Raw genomic sequence first — 22,260 nt, forward strand, 5'->3', positions numbered from 1 at the left:
CCACCGCTACCACTGCTTCTCCCACAGTTAGCCCCCAGTCCTTTCCATCTCGGAAGCCGTTCTCGCAGCAATGTCCTTGGTCGCTGCGATCTACCAAAACCTTTTCTTCCAACACGCCCACCCCCCCAAGCTGTAGCCCCTGCCCTCGCCCCACAACCACTCGGCACCATCCGGCGTCGAGCCCGGGCCGCTGTCCTTGCGATCGTGATCGTTCTCGCAGTGCTCGTGGATACCTTCGCCGGCAGGCAACACCAAAGTAGCAAGCCGGTGGCACGTACATCGTCGTACGCCGTTGCTGCTTAAGCGTCTGGCAGGGCACCTCGACGCCTTGCGTGAGGCTGAGCTCCGCATAGAATGGCATGCCTATTGAACGGCATTCCTATTGGCTGCCTACCAAGGGCGAGGTACATGGCACCGAATCTGGTGGCGTTAAGCAATGGCACCGCCTGAGCATCCCGGTCGCCTTCTCCTTCCATCTCGTCTATGGGCTCGATATTCATTCCATGCAAGCATGCTTGTGAGCGATCGGTTCAACAACGAGCACTGCTTTGCGTACACCGCTGCAGAAAATGGTTCGAAACTTACCAATGGCGTGCTGCCTGAACATTATCCCGAGCTCCGGCAGATCCCTCCAATATACACCCCCGTACGGGAGTGACGGCGCTGGTATGCTCGTCCGTGACGTTTGGCAGCTTCGAGGTTGAGTTTAGCAGGTCGATTTAACGCTCTGCGATGTCCTTGTTGTCACCCAGAGCTCTTGTGACCTCACAGATTATACCCCAGGGTGTCGGGACAAATGAGGGTTTCACACCACGCTTGAGCAGTGTATCGTAAATTGATGCAATCGTGCCCGCAGCGCTGTTCGAGTCTATTTTGCCTTGGAGAAGAATCTTGATGGTGTCGACTGTACGCTGATGCTCGGGGTCTTGGCAATACTTGCCTCGACGGGGCGGTGTCAGCCCAAGCGTCTATAGACATGCTACTGGTGTATACTATGCTCTAGCTTTTGGACGTGGATACAATGATAGCAGTATCATGAGGCGGATTGAATGCTTGTTTCGGCTTGCAAAGGGAGAACGTAGGGCGGAAGACGGCCTTGGAACAACAGGAAAAGGTATTGTTTGCTTCAACGACTTGAGAGGTTGGCAGGGGCTAAGAATAGAAAAGCTGCCTAGTAATACGGTGTAGCGCGCTCATTCGTGGTCTGATGTACAACCAAAACCGCCATTCTGGCTCGAAGATAGGGTATATTGGAGTAAGGTAACGGGTACACATGTGAAAGAGCTGATTCCCCGAAGGATAGGATGCTATGTGATAGAGAAGGCGGGTTTGGACCCAACGGAAGCAAGCCATTACATGTCCTGAACGCCTCGCTCTGGATCAAGCGTCCCATATGCTCGCTAGCACAAAACGAGGGCAAGAAGTCGTGCACAATTTGAACCTCCAAGGGCCAATTTCACCCAAGCCCTGTAGCCCCCGAAACACCTCCTTTCACGCCCTGCGCAGCATTCGTGACTTTCCCAGCGTGCTTGCCAACATCAGCGGCCTCTTTCGGGTTGCCCACATCCACTCCGCTGGCCTTTCCAGCACTACCAACTTTGTCCGCCGCACCGTTCATATGCTTCGTTGCTCCACCTTTGGTGTATCCACCGGGATGCTTTGGGCCCCCGTTGACTTCTTTCGGCTTGCCATTCTCTTTGGCACCACCCTCCGCCTGTTTCTCCTCTCCACTTGGGTCGCCTTGAGGTCCACCCTGACCTGTAATGGAACCTAGCTGTTCCTTCAACCCAGCAGGTCCCCCTTTCATATCGGTATGGATGCCCGGGATCTCTTTTTTGTTGAATTTCTTGAGAATATAATACCCGCCCATGCCCCATAACCAGATGAACGTCGCTCCTGCCGTGGTGAGGAACAAAGTAGGTAGGAGTATGATGAGGGCGAAGCCGACACAGACGACGATGAAGAGGACGGCGCCAACAAGACCAATGATCAAGCCTGCGAGCAAGGCGAAGACGACGACGGTGATGGTCATGACGATGAAGAGGCCGAGAGGAAAGCCGGTGAGGGCGATCTGGGATGCTATGAATGACTACAGGCCCGTCAGCATCTGTAGTCACGACAGGGTAATAGTAACTAGAACGAAGGGATCCTTACAGCCAGCATGGGCTTCTCAGTCGCAAACTTGGATATTCTGGCCATGAGCTCGTTCCGCTTCTCTGGTGGGAATATGCTGTCCAACCATGCCGAACCCTGGTTCAGCATGCCACCAACTGAGCCTTGAAGGCCACCAGCGATGCCGCTGATTGCTTCTGCCATGGTCGTGGATGAGGGCAATGTAGTAGATTTTGAGTGACGTTTGAGCAAGATACAGGTTGTTCTAGCCTGAAGAGCGGAGAGAGGCAGTGGACTTAAGAGACTATTCTCTTGAAGAAGGGTTGAAGGGTTGAAGAAAGCCGGACGTGAATGAAACTTGAAAGCCTAGAGCGCAGGGGTGTTATTGCCGCCACGAGCGGCGAAGTCGCTGCCCATACTTAGTGTTTATTGGCTACCAAAACCTGGATTTTTAGACGCGCGTGATGATTGGCTACTGAGATACGTCATCTTGCATTCAGCCTTACAGATTTGCTTCTTACGACGTGCAAGGTCTCTCGTTCTGTCGCCCACGCGATATTGCTGTATCATGAAACATAATCGGTCTGATGCTTGAAACAATCTCTATCTCCACATTATGGAACCCGGGAATAGCTGGAAGTGTTGTCGGCTGGCCAAGCTCAATCCCTACGAATGCCTCATCCAACATCGTTACTATGGCGCTGGACACCGCTAGAACCCACAAAGAAGACTCAAGGCCTTTGAGTCTTACCCATCCCCAGAGATCAAGTATCAATGAAGTGTGGAATGGCTTGTACCGAGGCTCACATACGCTCACTCTGCACCTTGGGAAACGATAAATGCTTCTACGCTAAGTCTCACTGGACCAATCAGACTTTGTCACAGTTGCAATCCCTAATGTTGATTCGCTATTGTGGCGTCAAATCGAGTTACCGTTCTTGAAACGACCCCGTTTACGATTAAATTTACTTCATGTATGAACCTTCAACGACGAGAATGTTCCTTGTTGATATTGACTTTGTGAATATGCTAAGGACGTGTACCGCTCCAATTGCCCTTTTCTTCTCCTTCGATCACCCAAACGCTCAACCTCTTGTGGGTGGGAGCCAAAATGCATCGGCTGTTCGATCTATCTCTCCGCAGACGTCCTCAGCAGCGTCGCTATCCACATTGACGAGCAATTTGTACGAGAAGATGAGACTATTCCTGTTATCGAGAAGGAGACATACCATGCAATGCTCATACAGCTCCGAAAATCAGCTATTGGTACTGTAGTCAATGGACACGCCTGTAGACTCCAAAGTCCTACCCCGCCCCCACGCATCACTCCATCCCACTCGCCCTCTCCATCTCCCTCCTAGCCTCCGCCCTATCCCCGAGCCACTTCGACCCATCGTGCCCGCGCTCCAGAACCCTCGCACCCCTCCCCTCCCGCTCCAACCGCCTCAGCGCCCGCTGCAAGTCCGCGTTCTGCCGCTCCGCATGGACCAGACGCCACCGCGTCTCCTCCGCGTCCCAGTCGCCCACTTCGTCGCCGTTGTACAGCGGGCAAAAATCGCCGCGCAGCTCCACGGCCCGCAGTCGCCACTGCTGCGCGAGGCTGTGCGCCTGCGTCAGTTCGGCGTCGAGGAAGGCGATCTGGCCGCTCTGGCTGTGGAGGCGTCGCGTGAGTTCGGCGTCGGCGCCGTGGGCGAGGAGGCGCTGGATCTCGTCCGCTTGCTGCGATAATTGGCGTTCGAGTTCTTCTTTCAGCTCCTCGTGCATCTCTTCGCGGATTTCGACTTTGGTGTTGAGGTGGTGGTTGATGTATGTGAGGCCGTTCAGGCTCTGTTGCAGTTGGCGTTGCTTCAGTCTGTCGGCCTGTGCGGCGCGCTCGTCCATGATCTTCTCGGCTTTCAGGTCGGCGATTCCCTTCTCGGCCTCTAGGACGTAGCACTGGCGCTCGTTGATCATTTTGATCAGCAGCGCGTTGTCTTTCTGCATGGTGTCGTTGTCGTGGAGGAAAGCCTTGACGGTATCGTTTTGGAAAATCTTGCCCTTGAACATTCGAAGAATGTCATCATTCTGTTGCTTCAGAATAGCTCTGCCTTCAGTCAAAGCTCTGATCATGTTGAGGCGGTGGGCCAACTCTTTTTTCAAGCCTTGAATATGTCTAGCCGAGTAGACGTCGTCAACAGCTCTCTCCATTTTCTCCTCCGCGAGCTCCTGAGCACATTCTGCAGCACGCCTCTCAAGCTCGGCGTGCGCTTCATCTTTTCGCTTCAACAGACCATCAATATGTGCCGTGCGAGCTGGATTATCATCCTCGGCTGCAGCACGGTAATACGCGTTGGCCGCGTTGCAGTGGCCCACTTCGAGCTGGGCGAAGTGATTTTCGCCTCTCAACTTGTTGATCTCTCCCTTCGCCGATTCTGCTTCCATGGTCAGGTGTCCAACCACTTCCCGCGTGAAAGCCAAATTAGCTTTTAGGGCTCTGTTGTAGTCCTGGAGCTCCTTGACTTCTATCAATATTCCTTGGTTGTCACCATCAAAAGTGATCGTGGCTTGCTGCGTGTTGCTGGTTTCGAATTCCCCAATAGCTGCTGGCTGCACGGCTTGCGCGCCCGTCTGCGACTCTGTGAATTCAGGTGCTGAGTCTTCCAGCAGTTGCTGCTTCAGCGCTCTCTGGTGTTCTCTATTGTCTTTCGCTGTCTCGTTTCTGGGCTCCTTGGTTTCCTGTTTGTCGTCCTTGGTATAGTTGCGACCGCGGTCTGCGTCTTTCATTCCGCCGACATCCATTCCACGAGAGTCTTCCGCCGCGTTGGTTGGTGCAACATTGTTGGTAGACAGATCAACGCCACCTTCATCCTCGTCCACGCTCTCTGCATCAGAAGCATCAGCTGATTCAGGGTTGAGGGCTGGGTGGATCTCTTTTTGAATCTTGTTCGTCTCCTCAAGAGACACCTTGAGATCCTTCATTTCCCGCTTCATGGCTCTGAGCTCACGGTTTCGCAGCTCCAAACGTCGACGTGCCTCGCTACGCTCTTGGTGTAGTCTCTCAACCTTTGCAGCGTGTTCTGTCTCAAGGTTGTTGACCTCGGCTTGATGGCCCATTTTTATCCACTCCACAAGAGCCGCCCATTCCGTGTTCCCCTTTTCCGTTTCTCCGCTGTTTAGATATTCGGCAAGTGCCTTCTGGCACTTTCCGCTCGACCCTCTATGCTCATCCACAGCTTGACGGAACTTGATTAGGGAAGGGAGTGGGGATGTGTCTGAGTGGCGGGGCGTATTGTAAAGGGTATCACTCGAGGCTCCCGTAGCGGGCGACGAGGACGAAGGTGGTACACTATTAGACCGACGAAGGGTGTTGCGGTCTGTGTGTGCCAAAGTTGGCTGTGTATTGAGCCATGGTCGGGAAAGCCTACCGGTGTTGAGCCCGTCCATGGAGGTTGGTGTTGAGTTTCCGGAGCTTGAAGAAGGCGTTGACTCCTGTGAAGTCGAAGTCGCAACTCCCACAGGACTCTGTAATGGGGCCTCTTTTTGGGCCTTTTGGGACACCGGTCTAAGAGAGTTGACAGCACGGTCCCGTGCCCCAGCTGCTGCGAGCTGCTGAGAGGTGTTGTCTGAAAGTTGCAGTTCTTCATCAACACTAAATTGTGTTGGAGCAAAATCTGGCCTATTCTCTGTAGATGGCAATTCAGTCTCAGTCTCCTCTGCAGAGAGGTTCGGCAGTGCTTTTGTTTCAGGCTGGACATCCTGAACATGGGCTTCACACGCCATTTGGGCCGCAGGCTGGGGTACACCATTAGCTCGGCACAAGACTTCTCAGGTAAAAGGTTTGGGACTATAGGCATACCTGCTTCTTCTTGGAGAACGCCTTTCTGAATTTTCCACCAAACCTCTTCAACATGTTGGCCTTGGGAGTCTCCTGTTGGATCTTTGAGTGTGTGTTCTTGAACATTTTAGCCATTTTTAGTGCTGAGAGGGGTCGATGAGCCCGAAGCAAGTCAGGATAGGGGGTTGAATGTGACGGAGACAAGCAACGCAACTTAGCACCAAAGACTTGCAAAGTAGGCAAGGACTTGAGCTCCAGCTTGAAAGACTACTCTGTGATAGTCTGGGGTAAGTACAGTGGAGGCCTTGAGCGTCCAGAAGGCTCGAAGTTTGGTATCGAGGGTGATGACGGGTGGTGTGAGGAAAAAGGAAGATGTTTGAAGGTGGGCTTTATATATATATTGGCAACGACACAGAGTACTAGCGTAGCCGACATACTTGAGTCATATGACCTCAACAACACAGCTTCAAGGTATTACATTACCCAAAATGGCCGAGTGTGCTGAGGAGCCGCTAGTGGTCGACATAGCGGCGCTGAAGCATCAATTTTCCAAGAGACAATAAGGAAAGCGCTTGTCAAAATGTCTTATGTATTTATATAAGGATAATGTGCCTAAACGTTCAAAAAGATTAGAAAGTAGATGTCTTTGTATTTGAGATGTCTCGTTCTGGAGGTAGCGTTGTCGGAGAAGACGATGTTCGTTTCGAGCACCTTCTTGTACTTACGATGCACGGACAGCGGCACAGTAATTCGTATGGGTTACGCAATTACTTGCAAGAAACCTAGGCTCGATTGGACGGCTGTGACCTCCGTCTGTGTTAACGTTCTGGACTCAATTCGGTGGTACAAGTCCGCTTGTCCTTTTTCTCATCGACTGTGTTTCCTACATGAATAAGTCGAACAGCGAACTCAGTGTGTTTCTTTACCACAAGGTTGTGCAAAAACGACAAGAAAGGAGCCCTGAGGTTTGTCACTTGTCTTTGTAGAATAATGAAAGACGCGTAAACCAAATTAAAAAAGAGCTTACCTCCTTCTCTCCACCAGTCCAAAACTGTGTTCCTTTTCAAGGGTACCAAGCTTCTTTAGGTCGGCGTTAGTACAACCTTGGTCCCATGCAAGTTACAGGCCGTGAGGGCGATGCTCTCCGTCCACGGCCTGTCATCCCTACTTTCCACTTTCGCAAATCTTTGCATCAACCTGACTGTCGTATACCCTGCTTCCGTAAGCGCATACTGCTGCCCAATGCACACTCTCGGCCCGCCGTTGAACGGTAAGTATTCCCACGTAGGCCGTATATGTTCCCACCTCTCCGGCTTGAACTCTTCAGCGTCCGAGCCGAAGTATTCGGGACGGCGATGCATAGCCCAGACTGTGTAATTCACGAGTTGGCCTTTGCGGACTAGGATGGGAGACTTGCCCTGGGGGCCGCCGCCAACCGGGAGGATGGTGTCGGTTATAGCCTCGCGGCTGTTGAAGGGGATGACGGGGTCAAGGCGGAGAGCTGTCAGGGTTTAGCTATATGGCCAGGCACAGTTAGTGGACGGAGTTTGCTTACATTCGTTTATTACTGCCTTCAGGTACTTCATCTCTTTGAGCTGCTCGAAGCTTGGTCGTTTCCCATGCAGTGTCTCATCTATTTCCCTCCGAAGCTTATCCCAAATGTCAGGTCGTCTTGCGAGAGTGAACCACATATTGCCCAAGAGACTGGCAGTAGTATCCCGGCCAGCCAAAAGCACATTCAACATCTCGTCTCGAATGCGCACTGGATCGTCAATGGCCTTGACGAGTTCATGCATGAAGACATACCGGCCGTTCTTCGAGGTTGACCTTTCCGGATCACGAATGAAGTCTTTTCGGTACCGGAGGCCCTGCTGCACATACTTTCCTACATAATCGTTCACGATCTTAATGTCCTTTTTGGATTGTTTTGGCGCGCGATAAAAGAAGCTTGATCGGATGTGATTCTGCACTTCGAGTTGCGATCGATGCCATGCTTCAGCAAAGTCGAGATTGGCTCTCGATTCTGGGGAGTCTCTTCCTAACAGCACATCGGTAGACTCGCCAAATAGAAATTCGCTTGCCGTATCGATGGTGAGACCAAAGAAAAGGTCTTGAAGGTCAACGGTCGTCTTTCCGTCCTTCGGGATGGCATCGATCATAATGCTCAAGTGTTCCTCGAAATTATCTAAATCCGCGACTTGATCTCGGGAAAAATTAGGCCTTATGAGCTCTCGGGAGTGTTTCCAGTCAGCGCCGTCATTAGTGAAAATCCCGAAGCCAAGCAGTGGATAGAAGGCCCTCTTTCTTGGAGCAGGTAACTCGTAATCCTTGAAATTTGTGGCCAAGACGGTCTTGACATTCTCTGCCTCGACGGTAAAAACAACGGTCAAGTGAAAAAACTTTGACAGTCAATATTGCATTCAATTGTACTTTGGATGAAGGCTCACCTTTCCGATATGTGTATTGCCGTATTCTCGGTATCTTTCCTGGCTGGCCTTTTCAAGTCTATGCTCTTTCGCGGCGCTCCTGATCATCCTTACCATCTTAAGCCTGTACACGTAGGGTAACCAGGACTGGTCATCGAGAGATTTCGGCGGTTCGCAACCATGCTCCTTGATGATCCGACGGCGGGTGATCCCAGTAGTGATTTGCTTGTAGGCGAAGTAGCCTGCTTGAACCAGAGTATAGCATGCTACGAAGAAGAACAAAGGGATTCTCAAGAAGGGAGTCATGATGGTGCTCGAGAGAGATTGAGCGGTAAGGTGAAATAGAAGAACCGTCACAGGAGGTTGAAGTCCATAGGAACCAGCTCACACAGATTTTTTTTTGTGATTTGACTTCTCACAGAAAGGCGCGGCGGAAACTTGAGGGCGGAGCGTTGCCCGTTCTTGGGTTAGAGCTAACCAACATGCTACGGCGTAACTGAGCCTGACTGAACATTGATGAGGCACAGGAGCTTCTCTCGTGAGAAGCTGTTTCACAACGGTCGTCGGCTGCTTGCGTGCAGTTGGTATGAGCCGAGGAACGCTAGAATGACGAAGCCGAAGCATAAGCGGGAAGGAACAACGAGCAGGCCCATATAATCGTCTACCATGAGGATGTCAGAGGTATGGGGGCGTACCTAATCCAAGGCTCACAACTTGTCAGTGCACGCTTGAAAAGCAGAGGAGGCAGAGGACGAGAGTGTGATAAAATGATTCTTTATCATGATGAAATCGGCGGGGTAGAGAGTACTCTCAATGTAGTCTTCGGTCCTCCTCGGTCCTCCGGCATGGTGGACTAGAATAGTTCGCTTGCGCCACGCAGCCAAAAAGCCACGGAATTCGAAACGTTACAATCCTTGGCACTGAGAATTCCCACACATCCCACCAAGAATAGTAGTGAATAGTTGAATCTTCCCACATACCTGAAATCCACTGCTTTCTTCGTCGCATGTGATACTTCTATATATCTCGCTCTATCTGCTACTATGGCCTTGCGAGTCTATAACTCCATAAGGGCCGTACGCTTACGGGCGGCTTTGGCACCGGGGGCTTCAGGTCTGGTATCGGAAGTAGCTGCGCTTGGTTGACTGAGGTTAAGGCCTGACTAGCTACTCTTAGCAATCGCTTGAGTATGGGAGGACGCCTTTTTAGATCTCTTGAATTGTCTGGTCCGAGGCGAGGTCGATAGTGGGGGAGGGGACCCCTGACTGCGTCGATTGGGAGTTATGTGGAATCAATAAGAAGAAACACCAAGAAATTGCTAAGCGAGGTATACAGGAATTTCACTTATTACGAGTGTTGAAAAGGTTGCGAGGGAGAAGATGCAGTTATTCACTACTATTCTTGGTGGGGTGTGGCAATTCTCAGTGCCAAGGATTGTACCGTTTTCTGCATACGCTAATACCGTGTAGATGTTTCCATCCCCGAACATGCAATCACCCATCGCGAGAACGTTGAGCCTCCGGTACAAACACCGACTGGGAAGCATGCCTAGTTTCATCTGCCGTGTGAGATTTGGCGTACTTCTAAGTATTAGAGATCGAAAATACATCGTCACTTCACAGAATAATCCTGACACGAGAGGCGAAAGAAGAGCCTACAACCTCAGCTTGAGACAGCCGTGCAGAGCTGGAAATTCAATACCATATTGTAGGGCGAGGCATCCTGATGAAAGTCTACCGCTCACTAAATCATCCGCGCCGAGACGAGGACCACGGCTGTTAGCATGTGCTCCTCCATGGTTGTGAATGTGGAATCTAGTATAGCCGGAACTCGAATGGGTCTTAGGGAGAGTCACTATCCGACTTACCCGACTACCGACCTCAAGGAGCTTCACAGCAAACCATTAAGGCCAATCCGCCGTGGCTGGTGACGTGGCTGGTGACATGGCAGTTTTCCTTTTCATTTCCAACTGCATAGAACGAAGGTATTACTTGTAGAGACTTCTCCTAGACAGATCCGTGGGGAGAAACAACCGTATTTCACTTATCGCTTTACTCTTTCTATTCCGCCGCCCCTTGCATCTTTCTTGCCATTTCTCTATCGATCTTATATACATAAACAAGTTACTGTCCTATCAGATTAGGTCTTTTAGACTCCGATTGGTGATCAGAGCTCATTGGCTGATCATCCCGGGCTTCAGCCCTTCAGCCCTTCGGATTCGCCCCAGGGCGGGGTCTGGCCTTTGTATTGCTTCAACACTACGAGGTAGGTGTTGAAGCAGGGAGTGCCCTCGCCGTTCGCGGTCCAATCTTCTTCTCTTTTTTCCTAGCATCTTTCATGGTTCCCTCTTGTAAAGTCAATTTCTAATCCCAAAACCATCAGTCCGGGCCAATAGCTATTGGTGATACTCTGAAACTACCTGCATCTTTTGTCTTGAGACTCCACTAAGATCTATAGAGCTCCACATTTCTTCTACTCCTGGTGTTGTCGATCTTATACGTACTAGCCGCATTTCCTGCCCCAGCCTGCCACACATGCATCCCTTATCGAAAGCCAGCATGGCTAAGTCCCTGGAGCCGAGAACTTCGGCGAGCTGCCCAGCAACAATGAGCAAGAAATCAACTATATCTACGCCAACTCTGTTTAGAGATGTGGGCACTCCAGCAACGTTCTATACGAAAAGTGCGCAGGCGCTCCAGAAATATCTGAAGAATGCAAGAGAGGCGTCATACAAAGAGAAGAAGGTAAATCGTACACTCGATTGGATGCAAAGGTGACCCTCCTGCTGACAGTCATAGATGAGCGAGAATCAGCCAGGGTACCTGATAAATATATCTCGAAAAGCGGCAAAGGTATGCGGGAGGTAGCCACCATTGATTGTAATTTGTCTTGCTAATATATCTAGATTGCCATTGCCGAAGATGACCAAAAGGCCGTCGTCAATTGGCCCACAGATTCCGATCGGGGCACGATGGGGGCCAAGTTAGGAAATAAACAGCACAACCACCCATCAAACAGGGCGGGCGAGGTGCTTCCAGCCAAGCAAAACGCTGCTTTGGGGACATTACCCACCTCCCAGACTGCTTCGATAGCCGTACCTATCGATCAGCGATGTGGGGCTTCGGTCGAGTCTCAAGAGCACCCTTCAACTGTTCAACGAGACACTCCTGTAGTAGGAGAACCACTCGGAGTCACTCAAGACCAAGGACAGCCTGTGGAGTCAACGAGTAATCAAGATAACGCGGGAGCAACACACGCAGACGCGGCTCCCGTTCGGATCGATGGTCAGGAATCCCGCACCTACCCAGGCTCTCGTTCTAGGTCTCCATGTGTTGCTGATGACCCGCTTGCCGCGGATAGATCACCCAATTCGGAGCCATCCATATCCCTAGGTAAGTGATCACTATACTTTGACATGTCCCCTAGGCTAAATAGAACAGTGCCGAGCCCTCAAAAGCTGAGGCAGCGGTGTAGTGCCCCAGCGATTATTACAATCCGACAATCCCGTTCTGGCTCCGACAGCACTTTGGTCAATCCCTCACCGTCTACGCCCGCTACACCACCACCGTTACCTTCAGACTTCCCAGTCACTAAAATCACGAAGCGCGAGGGAGAAGCGGATGCTAGTCAAGGTTCAAGGGCATCTGCCCCCATTGATCCACCAGACTCTGACCGTATCGGTCCATACCAAGTCTTAGATGCATGGCAAGATGGTGTGGCAGGTGCCATGAAGGAAATCAAGGCTGTCCAAAACATGGAATGGGCAGAACGTCTAGCAAGAGCTGTTGTCGAAGCTAAGGCGGCGAAGGATGAAGAGTGGGCAGACCGCTTGGAGAAGGCTGTAGCCCAAGCGGAGGCAGCGAAAGACAACGAGTTAGAAGCATTTGATCAGTTCAAGGAGTCCAACCATACCAACGCGACCAAAGACTTGGAAGAAGATCAGGAGTACGAGATGAAGGAACTCGAGGAAAAACACAATGAAATCCTTGAGGAGCTTACTACAAAGAACGCTGAAGCTCTTCAACAGCTCACCAAAGAGTATGGTGCCGAGGCTCGGAGACTGGAATTGAGACGTGTTCAAGGAGCGAAGGAAGTGAAGAAATTGAAGGAGGATTTGATCGAAATGGAAGCCGAGAAGATGACGACGGAGAAAAGACTGGTGCACATGACTGGCCAGAGAGACGCCTTGCACAAGGCCTTTGCCGCCATGACGGGCCGATCGCCATCTCAAGATATCGAGGCCTTGGAGCCTTCGCAGAGCGACCAATGCCTCAACAACCGCCGTGAGGAAGTGGAAGTTAATAATGAAATTGCGGATCAGGATTTCCTACCCGCAATCAACGTTGGGGCAGATTCGGCTAACAACATAGAAACTCCAGCCACAGACTGCGGCAGTCTTCAACCAGATCCGCAGGGTCAGAAGACTCAAATGCCAATAACTCCCAATCCCCTCTACTCACGACTGCGGTTAGTGGAAAACGAAAACGTCCAACTCCACGCAGACCTAGAACGGCGCCACGAGGACGTAACATACCTCATTGGGAAGACCGACAGTTTACGCGCGTTGTTGGAAGAAGATGCAGCAAAGGCGGACACCTACGCGGACACCATGCTTCATAAGGAAGTCATCGAAGACCTCAGAAACCGTCTCACACAATCATACGAAGCCGCAGAGCGGGAGAGGTTTGAAGTACAGCGCCTGTGCGGCCAGATCGACATCGTCACTGCGGATATGGAGAGGGAAAAGCTGGAGCGACAATTGGCTGTGAAGGATAAAGAAATTGCTTGGGAGCAGAACAAAACCTTGCTCCAGAATCTCAAGGGAACGTTCGGAAAGAGTGATTTCGATACGGCGTTCTGGGCCCACTACGAGTCTTTGGCGAAAGAGAAGGGGGGTCTTGAGGGCGAGCTCAGCGGCTACAAGCGACAGCGTCGTAATATGATGGAAGAAGCCGTCGAATTGAAGGTCAAGATTGCGAAACTTGAGCTCGGTGCGCCCAAGGGCGATGACGGTTTCCAGGACCTCAAGAGCCAGGTCCTCATGTTGCAGGTTGATAAAGACGTTCTCAGGGCCGAGCTCGACTTCCAGCTCGCGGAGCAAACGAATCGACAGGAGGGGCAACAGATGCCTCAGGGTCTGCGCGATATCCAAGATCAGGTCCTTGAGCGAAAGAATGCGGAGATTGCCCAAGGCCGCGCGATGGAGGAAGGCGGGCATGGAAGGGACATTCAGCCAGCAGAAGAGCTCGAAGCCTGTGCGGATACGCCTAAGTCCGATTACGGTTTTTTCTAAAGGACTGGGAGAATGTGATGGACGCTCTGTGATCAAGACAGTGGTCTCAGAGCTCTTGCGAATCGTGAGAGATGATAAGAACAATGAGGTTGGATCATTTTGCACAGTTTGTGTACGAGATACCCCAGCGATGCGTTTTCAGCGCCTGTTCAAAGACGCAATCACTGCAGCGGAATAATGCAGGATAGTAACGGCTTGGGTTAGATGTGACCATAGTATTCTGTGCAGTCACCGATGGATATATCTTCTCTACAATAAATATAATGTATCGCTCAGATTGAGGAAGATAATCCTTTCAAAGCAGCATCGCCGTCACGCCGTATACTTCATTTTTCTTTATATATTTGATGAGGTTCCTGATGCGATCACTGTTTCTTGACGATATTGATTGCACCAACTTCTAGGAAATCAGAGGATCGAGCAATAATGATGCAGAAGGGGGTGGATGAGGCAGGTGAGGATTTTGAGGATTAAGGCGGCCCCTCGCAAAGATGGAAGTCGAAGGTTTAAAAGCTCTGCAGGGAAGCAAATTGTTGAGAGGGGGAATTGACCCTGGACACTTCTTCGTTTCAATTTTGGCACAAGTTTTTGTGAGTATTATTTGGGATGAGTTTTTTTTTTTTACCTCCACCAGTATCTGTTCCTTAGACAAATGTTATAAGCTATAGATATACTGGCCATTTGTCTCTCTTACTATGGTGATATCAGGAAACAAACCAGGGTCTTCGTAAGTTGATGGAAATTTCTTTTCTACTCTTGGATTCCAGAAGTGAGTTACTTGATAGAGCGAGAACGCCAATAGATCAAGCGACGTGCCGCTGAGTGGAAATATCTATTGGTGTCCTCGCAATATCAAGTAACTCACTTCTGGAATCCATGAGTACTCTTCAAGCTTGAAAGACCGAACAAGACGTAGAAACGATTAAACTCTACAAGAGATACTATGATTGAAAGTCCTCTCTTGCACAGGACGTAATGCTTCGAGCGAGCCAAAACTAAAATATCTCGACGCTGCCCCTAGAACATCAAACATCGACAAACCCCGTCGCGAAAATAACTAGCGCTGTCCTTTCCAGAACAAATCCAATTTCCAACCTGTCTCTTTGTCCCACTTCTTTCTTCCCTTCTTTACCTCATCATCATAGCCTGCTGAACGCGTCTACTCACTTGTGCATTCGCACTGTGGGCTTCTCTCTCTGCTTTTTTAACACCTTTCTGCTGCTGTTTCTTGACAGCTCGTTTTTGGCTCCGGCTGGGCTCGGATGCGGCCGGCGCCTCCTTGGGCGTCTCCTCCTTGCGAGCGCTTCCCTCTTTCAATATCTTCTTCTTCAGCTTCTTTTCTCTGAGGTTTTTCTCTCGAGGTGACTCATCCTCAGGCGCATCAATCTCGCGCGTCTCTTCCCTAGGCGCCCCTTCCTCAGGCACCTTCTCCTTCGGCATGTTCTCCTCAGGATTCTCATCCTTCGGTACGCCATCTTCAGCTGTCTTCTCTTTCGGTTGGATGGTCACCAATGGAGGACTCTTTCGCTCAAACGAAAATATACCCGTCGACGTAGGCTGAGAGACTTGTGCTGGGAAGAACGGCAATGAACCAGTGAAAGAGACTGGGACACTGTTTCCTCTTTACTTCTGCTGGGTGCAGTGTTACGACTGGAGACTTCTCCTTGGACTTTGCCTCAAGGTCTGCGGCTGGCGCTGGCTGGAAACAAGATGGCTTATTCCCGGCAGCGGTGAACGAAGTACCTTTCTAGATGTCTTGAGTACTTCGTTTCCCTGCAATCGAAGGGTTCGTTGGTCCCGCTGGCTTCAAAATCTTGAATGGCTCGGCTTCAAAGCGGTCGACCCTACTAACTTGATTGGGCTCTTTCTCAATATCGGCGGCATAACTGCTCTCCACGTCTGCTGCTACAATGACTGATATTTTTGACTTCCTCGGCAACTGAAGATGGAGCAGTCTACACACAGTGTTTGCCGGAGCCAGACTTGGACGTGGATGTCTGCCTGGATATCACGTCGTTACTGTCAGTCGTCATGCTAGCGTCATCATAGTTTTGGCTCCCCCCGTTGTTGTCTTTGCAACTATCGCCAGGCATGTTTTCAACATCAAGCCTCTCGTGCTCGCTGCTGGCCCCAGGATTTTCGTGGCTCCGGCCGTTGGCACCGCCTCCATCGACCTTGTTACCACCATGACCTTCTCTGTCTTCAGAATATTGAGAATCGCATGCTTGTTGCAGACGACATTATAGCGCGACATGAGCAGGGTCTTGCTCTCGAACAGTGTGACCTTTTGCTGGAGGCTATCGTTAGCACGTATAACGCGCTTCACTTCTTTCTTCATTTTTCTGACTTCCTGCTCAAGGCTATCGTTAGCATCGTACATGCACTGCAAATCTGTCCCCATCTCTACGACGTGGTTTTCATATTTGCTCTCCATTTGATGCAAGTGGGCGACCTCCTCGACACGGATGGTGAGATGAGGGGTCAGCTCAGCGATAGTTTTCTCTCTGTCTCGGAGTAGGACGGCTAGCGGGACTAGTCCTGTGCCAGTCTGCAAAGCCTTCTCGACCTCCAGAATCTTCGCGTTGCAAGACTGTACCTCTCTCTTGTACCTCGATAGGAGTTGCCGATATCCTGCAATACCGTCTTCTGCAGCCTTTGCCTCCCCTTTTAGACTCATGTTTTCCAACGATGAAGCACGGAGTTGCTGCTCAGAGTCCTCGTTGTCAGCACGAAAAAGAGTAATGAGACGATTTTGCCCCTTGATCACTTCCACCTATTTCCCAACGAGAAGTGCGTCAATTCTGTCGTTGCTAGATTTGAGTTCCTTCACCACTTTGTCTGTCATGCGTGATGCTGTCAAAGTAAGTTCCTCCGCTTTCGCTGCCGCGGCATTTGCTGCCGTTGCCTCCGCTTTCGCTGCTGCTAACGCCGCCCGCGTATCATCTCTGATAATCACAGCTGTGGCCAGCTCTTCTTTGGCATTTTGTACGGTACGAGTCAGGTCCGAAGTCTTACCGCGGCTGGATTTCCAGTTGCTCCAGCAGATTGTCCTTCCGCTTTTTCAAGTGGTAGACTGCCCCTGCATCTGTATGCTTTGCAAGGACCGTTGCCAGGTTCGCTCCGACTCTCTCTGCATACTGCGTTACAGACTTGATCACTTCCTCTTTTTGATTAAGTATCTCCTCCATTCCCTTCGTTGCTTGCTCATAGGCCAGCCTCATGTTTTCCATCTCTGATTCATGGTCCACTTCTGCATCAGCGATGGCCACCAATCGCTCCTCATCTCTAGCGATATCTACCTTCTCAATATCATGCTCGGTGTCATCTGTCTTCACGTCTCCGACCGGATAGATACCGATAAGCTCAGTAGCAGCAAGTTCAGATGACTACGAGGAACTGGTAGACGCCACTTCTTCTTCGGTAGATCTCGGTGAGGCGGGCGATGACGACTCCGAAGTGCTCTCAAGCAATGTCTCATCGTGCGGTGAAACCGAAACCGAACAATTACGACCAATGGCCAGAGCCCCAGGCTCAGCGGGCGGCGGCACTGGGGAAACTTTCCAGCCCTTGAATAGGGGATGTGCTTGATCGAAAGCGTAGGCCCCATCCACACAATTTTCTTGTCTCGCAAACATCGCAGATATTTCCGCCAGTGTCACCGAAGGACACGGTGTTATGAAAGTTCCGTCCGCCAAAGCCGTTGACGGACATGGAGAACAGAACTCTGTAATGGCAGTCTGCTTTACCATTGAGACTTCCGGGGCAATATTCTCCGGAGCCGTCTCTACGGGCTGTCCAAGTCGTTCTGCAGATGCTGCACCTGCCACCACGATATCCTGCGACTGGTTGAAGACCCAGAAGGTGATCCTCTCTGGCTGTTGTTCGGAGCCCTTGAATCACAGTCAGTCTTAGTGACAGGATAGGATGACGGCATGGTTATCACATACCTCCTGACCCTTCACTCAGATGTGCTTGAGAAGATCTGGTCGAAACCCATTTTGGCTGTTTCCCATACCGACAATACCAGCAAATTCCATATTGCAAGGCGACGTTGACGATGATGTGGTTACTGTTGAATAGATTGCAGGAGATAAGGGTTGATGAGATTGATGAAGAATACCGATAGGCAGCAGTGCTATTGATGGTAGATAGACTGCACTGGTGGAGAATGTCACAAAGTGAATTTGATTCTATGGAACCAAGGACTGCGCTAGCGCGTCAACAACCAGTTTAGAAGAGTCATGAGAGAGATATTGGAACCCTCTTGCCACCTTAGTGTTGGCGATCACACCCAACCGGGACGCGTGGGACAGATGATAGGTTAAGGGTTTCGCTGTGTTGACGATACCCTCAAGGGAAAATCCCGGACTCCAGGACAGGGGCGAGAAAGATCTCGCTCTCGCTCTGGCGCACTACCATGCTGTCCGCCAACTTATATAGGTCTCTTACGATGGCTGCGGAGGTCCTGGTGGTAGATTTCTTGGCATTCCTCTTGCACTTACTTCTTTTGGCTTTCTCTGAATGTGTGTTGAATCATGTTTTAGTTCCAGCCTGTGTCAATGAGCAACGACACAACTATGGGTGTGATAGCTACTTAAGTATATAAGGGAACTCCTTTCCTTCATCTTTCTCCTTCTTCCATCTTCCACCACACCAAGACTCTTCGACCTCCTACTCTGCTTTGCATAGCATCAGCAAACCTTTCGATCATCGATAGCATTAATGCTGATCTTCCTTCACCATTTTCTTTTCACACACCTCTGACACATCGAAGCAGCTTCGTAACGTCCACAAGCCGTCGTTGTCTTGCAGGAAGTAGTAGTTGCTGGTGTTGTCGACATCGATATCCACAAGCTCATCCTAGTTGTTCACTGATTAGCACGTCATGTCGTTCCTCTTTCGTGGCAATAGGGCGAAGAACCCTGCCACCTATCTTTTTATAGGGCTTTTTCCAAATCTCTCTAGATACCTATCTGGAAGACCAAGATATGTAAGCAACTCTGATGATAACATGTTTTCTCTATGCTAATGTTGGTTTGACACGAAGACCACGCAGCAGCTTGCCCAAGCCACTTCCTCCACAGTCCCCACGAAAGCCCAAGATGTGACTGTTTCGGATAATGGCGCTCTCAGAGAGCAAGGGTCTCTCAAGAAGGGCGTCACAAAGGGCGCCATCGAGAAAGCCGCTCCTCGGTTCATCTCTCCACATCCTTTGGTAAACTTCGCAGAAGTGCCTGCCATCTGCAGAGTACATTCAAGTGATGTTGTTGTGGGCAATGTGTTTAACCCTGAACAGCCACTGTTCTTGTGTGAGGCTGTGTCACCGTCTCCCAAACTTTCCGAGGTCGAGGCAAAGTCCTCATCAACTGGAGGAAGCTTCAGCACGTCAACTCAGGCTCTATCAAACTTTCGACAGTCCTCCGGAGTCGGAACAGAGCCTTCGTCAGCTGAAGGAAGCTTTGACAGACCCACCCAATCATGGCGCCCCGACTTGTCTGCGGGTTTTGGTATGTGTGACACCATCACTTCACACATGAGTCTGACTAACGTTGGTTGAGCAGGCTTCGAGTCCGGGAAGTGTCTCAACCGTCACAGCCTATTGAGTTTCCCGCTTAGTCACAGCCGCAACATCTCGACCTCTTCAAACGAGACACTGGTATGGAATCCGAATGACCAATCCTCTACGCCGTCTCCAGTAACTTCAGAGTTCGGCAACGTGCTGCAAGACACGGCTGAGAAGATCATCGACGAGGAGCAAGCGGATAAGGTCCACCGACTGGAGGAAACTGTCGAAGAACTGAGAGTAGAACTCGCTGACCAAGCAGAGCAAGCAAAGGAGCTCGAAATTGATATGGGCATTTGCGAGAGAAACCGAGAGCTTAGCTTCAATACGGCTCTACGGCTCTATCGAAACCCGGGGATTTCAGTTTTGGTGGAGCGACATAATCTGATCGACCAGATTGATCAGCTGAGGTTCGAGGTTAGAAACCGGGATGCCCAGATCTGGCTCCGCGATCAGTGCATCGAGACTTTACGATTAGATGTTGCTCTGTATGCTAATAAGGAGCATTGGATCCGCCTGCAACAATGCTACTATGCACTTCAGCAACAGTACGGACAGATGCCACAAGACTTCAAGAAGCTCGAGCAGAAGTATGAAGATCTCGAGGATGAGCACATCGATGTCGCGAATAGACTCAAGAAGCTTGAAGCAGATCACACTGAGCTGAAGGCTCAACACGATCAGATTAGGAATGAGAGAGATCGGCTGGAAGATGATGCTGAGAAGAGTGCTAGAGCCCATGAGCAATTCCTGGCAGGACTGGCAGCTCGAATGTTTCAGCGAATCATATTCATGACGGGCGTCCTTAATAATATGGACGTGGACCCGATGGATAACGAGCAGAGAGCTCTCTGCCAGCTTGCGTACGAATACCTTGGCCTAGATGCAACAGAAAGCGCCACAAGCTGCGAGAACACGGGAGCCAATGGATGTGGAGAGGTTGAAGAGGAGCGTGAGAGCGCTGTGCCGGAAACCCACGTCGGCGACGTTCGCTCATTGGTATCCACGTCCGAGTCCAACGATCGCGAATCCACCATGCCCAGCGTAGGAACCGACGGTAGCTCAACATCCGCTAAATTTGACTTGAGAGACATGTCCGAATCGCCCAATACCTTCGACGCGAGGAGACGGCGTGAAGTTGCTGCGGCCGAGGACAAGATACTGGGACCGTGGGGATTGGTCTTCGAAAATGGCAGTCCCACGTTGAAGAGCAAGCCGATTCCTGAGGGTTCCAAGTCTTCCAAGGTGTCGAAAGTAATGAGCCGTTCCCCAAACTCGCCAAGTACTCCAAGCAAGACATTGAGAGCCCTCTTGACGTCCGGTGCGGATTACATCGACCAAGTCACGCCTGCTCGAACTGGCGGCACATCTGGTATCGCGCGGGATCAATGGGAAATTGCTGGTAACGATCTTCGAGGGTTTACCGAAGTCTTCAAAGGCCCACGCGCGCAGCCAATTGATCTCGTGTCGCCAGGTGTGGGATGGAAGGGAGCAGAAGATGACGGTCGATTCAAAGAAGATAATTTCTCTCAAGTGTCCGAAGAAAATGCATTCTTAAGCACCAAGGAGAGTGGTGTGCATGAAGATTGTCTGGTGGAAGAGATGGAAGTTGGAAGCGACCTCGATGACGCCGAAGATGGGGCGGTACTCGAAGGCGACGATGGTGAGATCGGCGGATCGAGAGATGAGAGTGGGGACGAAGGCAGCTGTCATGATACCGCTGCAGTCTTGAATCAGTCTACTGTTTCCGGAAGCCATGAACGCGGTTTCGGCGGTGGCAAGCTGGAGCAGGAATTCTTGGACTATGAGAATCCTCTCATCACATCGCCAGCTGCAGCTCTCAAGCCAGAGAGGAGTGTGGGATTCTCTATTTTCAAGCCTCTCCCAAGAATACCATTGATGGAAGGCTCTTCAGTGTTCCATGGTCTTGGAGTACGCAACGAAGCCATACACAAAGAGGCATATGCCATTCCAAGCCTTCCTAAAGAGGCTTTCAACGCCCCACGGTTTCAGGACTTCAACTTTGGGGGAAGCAGTGGCGAAATCCCTTTCATTGGACACGAAAACAAAACTTTACCCCCACAAGAACCAACCACTCAGCCTACATCAATTGGTGTATTCAACTTCTCCAGCACACTCCTAGCCCAGGCTCCTAGAAATGCTTGTGACCCTCTACGCCTTCAGCAGGACTTCAATTTTGGCGGGAGCAATGGCAGAGTCTCATTCACTGCAAATGGAATGAGATCCTCAAGCCTACCAGGGACAGCCACTATACTTGGATCGGCCAGTGCATCTTCGGTCGTAGGCACGTCCTTGGCCCAGAACATTCCCTCTGTGCTTGCCCAAGCCGAGGAGAAGGCGCCGAAGGAAGAGATCTCGAACAATGCCACCGTCGAGAACCATGGCACGGAGGAGGACGCGTTGGCTCCGAGTATGCCCAAACAGAAGAAGGCCAAAGGCAAGAAGGCCAAGGAGGCGGCGCCGAAGAAGGAGGAGCCCAAGGTGGAGGGCCCAAATCGAGCGCAGCGACGGGCCGCAAGTCGAGAGCGGAAAGCAGCAGAGAAGAAGGCCAAGGCCGTAGCGAACAATGCTGAGCGACGAGGCAGGAGCGCCGTGGCAGCGGCAATGATGAGAGGTTGAGGACATTGAGATGAAGAGAAGGTAGGCTACCTTTCGTTGAGGACCACGCTAGAGTACTGTGACTGATACCTACACGACAGATATCCGCCTCTTGGATTTACGTCGTGCCCGCTCTGGGCGTGTGAGATGTTTGATGTCGGTTGTTTCCGTTTCAGTCTGAGTGGATAGGGATGGGTTTCATTGTCATTGTGGAAATGGACGGCGTTGACAGTGCGGTATTCGGTTTAATAGAGCGCACTTGGGAGGAATTCCGTTTCAGTACAGTATCATTTACAATCATTACCATCATTAGTGTCATCATAAAGCTCTTCTACGTGATAACTTTCGGCATTTCAGTTCATAGGGAATTCATCTGTGTCCTAGATTTTTGGGCCTCACCAATTGAATGTGCAACGAAACCGATATGCCGCTC

The 22,260-nt window shown here is 50.9% G+C and overlaps 7 protein-coding genes across 7 annotated transcripts; 2 read left to right on the top strand and 5 right to left on the bottom strand.

Moving 5' to 3' along the window:
- Positions 1–1,456: 1,456 nt before the first annotated feature.
- HO133_000551 (uncharacterized protein) lies at positions 1,457–2,316 on the bottom strand (the record flags this gene model as incomplete). The annotated part of the gene is made up of 2 exons (XM_037291490.1): positions 1,457–2,089; positions 2,155–2,316. 2 exons carry the CDS (start codon positions 2,314–2,316, stop codon positions 1,457–1,459), a joined length of 795 nt encoding a protein of 264 aa, XP_037152925.1.
- Positions 2,317–3,435: 1,119 nt separating this feature from the next.
- Positions 3,436–6,061, bottom strand: HO133_000552 (uncharacterized protein; the record flags this gene model as incomplete). The annotated part of the gene is made up of 2 exons (XM_037291491.1): positions 3,436–5,883; positions 5,948–6,061. The coding sequence occupies 2 exons, from the start codon at positions 6,059–6,061 to the stop codon at positions 3,436–3,438; spliced, it is 2,562 nt and encodes an 853-aa protein (XP_037152926.1).
- A 947-nt stretch (positions 6,062–7,008) lies between these two features.
- Positions 7,009–8,658, bottom strand: HO133_000553 (uncharacterized protein; the record flags this gene model as incomplete). The annotated part of the gene is made up of 3 exons (XM_037291492.1): positions 7,009–7,427; positions 7,482–8,325; positions 8,374–8,658. The coding sequence occupies 3 exons, from the start codon at positions 8,656–8,658 to the stop codon at positions 7,009–7,011; spliced, it is 1,548 nt and encodes a 515-aa protein (XP_037152927.1).
- A 2,300-nt stretch (positions 8,659–10,958) lies between these two features.
- HO133_000554 (uncharacterized protein) lies at positions 10,959–13,645 on the top strand (the record flags this gene model as incomplete). The annotated part of the gene is made up of 3 exons (XM_037291493.1): positions 10,959–11,096; positions 11,258–11,744; positions 11,793–13,645. The coding sequence occupies 3 exons, from the start codon at positions 10,959–10,961 to the stop codon at positions 13,643–13,645; spliced, it is 2,478 nt and encodes an 825-aa protein (XP_037152928.1).
- Positions 13,646–14,773: 1,128 nt separating this feature from the next.
- On the bottom strand, positions 14,774–16,322 carry HO133_000555 (uncharacterized protein; the record flags this gene model as incomplete). Its single annotated transcript, XM_037291494.1, has 4 exons — positions 14,774–15,216; positions 15,410–15,550; positions 15,609–15,841; positions 15,898–16,322. The coding sequence occupies 4 exons, from the start codon at positions 16,320–16,322 to the stop codon at positions 14,774–14,776; spliced, it is 1,242 nt and encodes a 413-aa protein (XP_037152929.1).
- Positions 16,323–16,418: 96 nt separating this feature from the next.
- On the bottom strand, positions 16,419–17,682 carry HO133_000556 (uncharacterized protein; the record flags this gene model as incomplete). The annotated part of the gene is made up of 5 exons (XM_037291495.1): positions 16,419–16,590; positions 16,661–17,031; positions 17,056–17,535; positions 17,593–17,606; positions 17,661–17,682. The coding sequence occupies 5 exons, from the start codon at positions 17,680–17,682 to the stop codon at positions 16,419–16,421; spliced, it is 1,059 nt and encodes a 352-aa protein (XP_037152930.1).
- An 848-nt stretch (positions 17,683–18,530) lies between these two features.
- Positions 18,531–21,848, top strand: HO133_000557 (uncharacterized protein; the record flags this gene model as incomplete). Its single annotated transcript, XM_037291496.1, has 3 exons — positions 18,531–18,635; positions 18,693–19,152; positions 19,207–21,848. 3 exons carry the CDS (start codon positions 18,531–18,533, stop codon positions 21,846–21,848), a joined length of 3,207 nt encoding a protein of 1,068 aa, XP_037152931.1.
- Between the last annotated feature and the right edge of the window lie 412 nt (positions 21,849–22,260).

Source organism: Letharia lupina, assembly GCF_014066315.1.
Source record: "Letharia lupina isolate WasteWater1 chromosome Unknown contig_10, whole genome shotgun sequence".
In the NCBI taxonomy this organism is placed as follows: domain Eukaryota; kingdom Fungi; phylum Ascomycota; class Lecanoromycetes; order Lecanorales; family Parmeliaceae; genus Letharia; species Letharia lupina.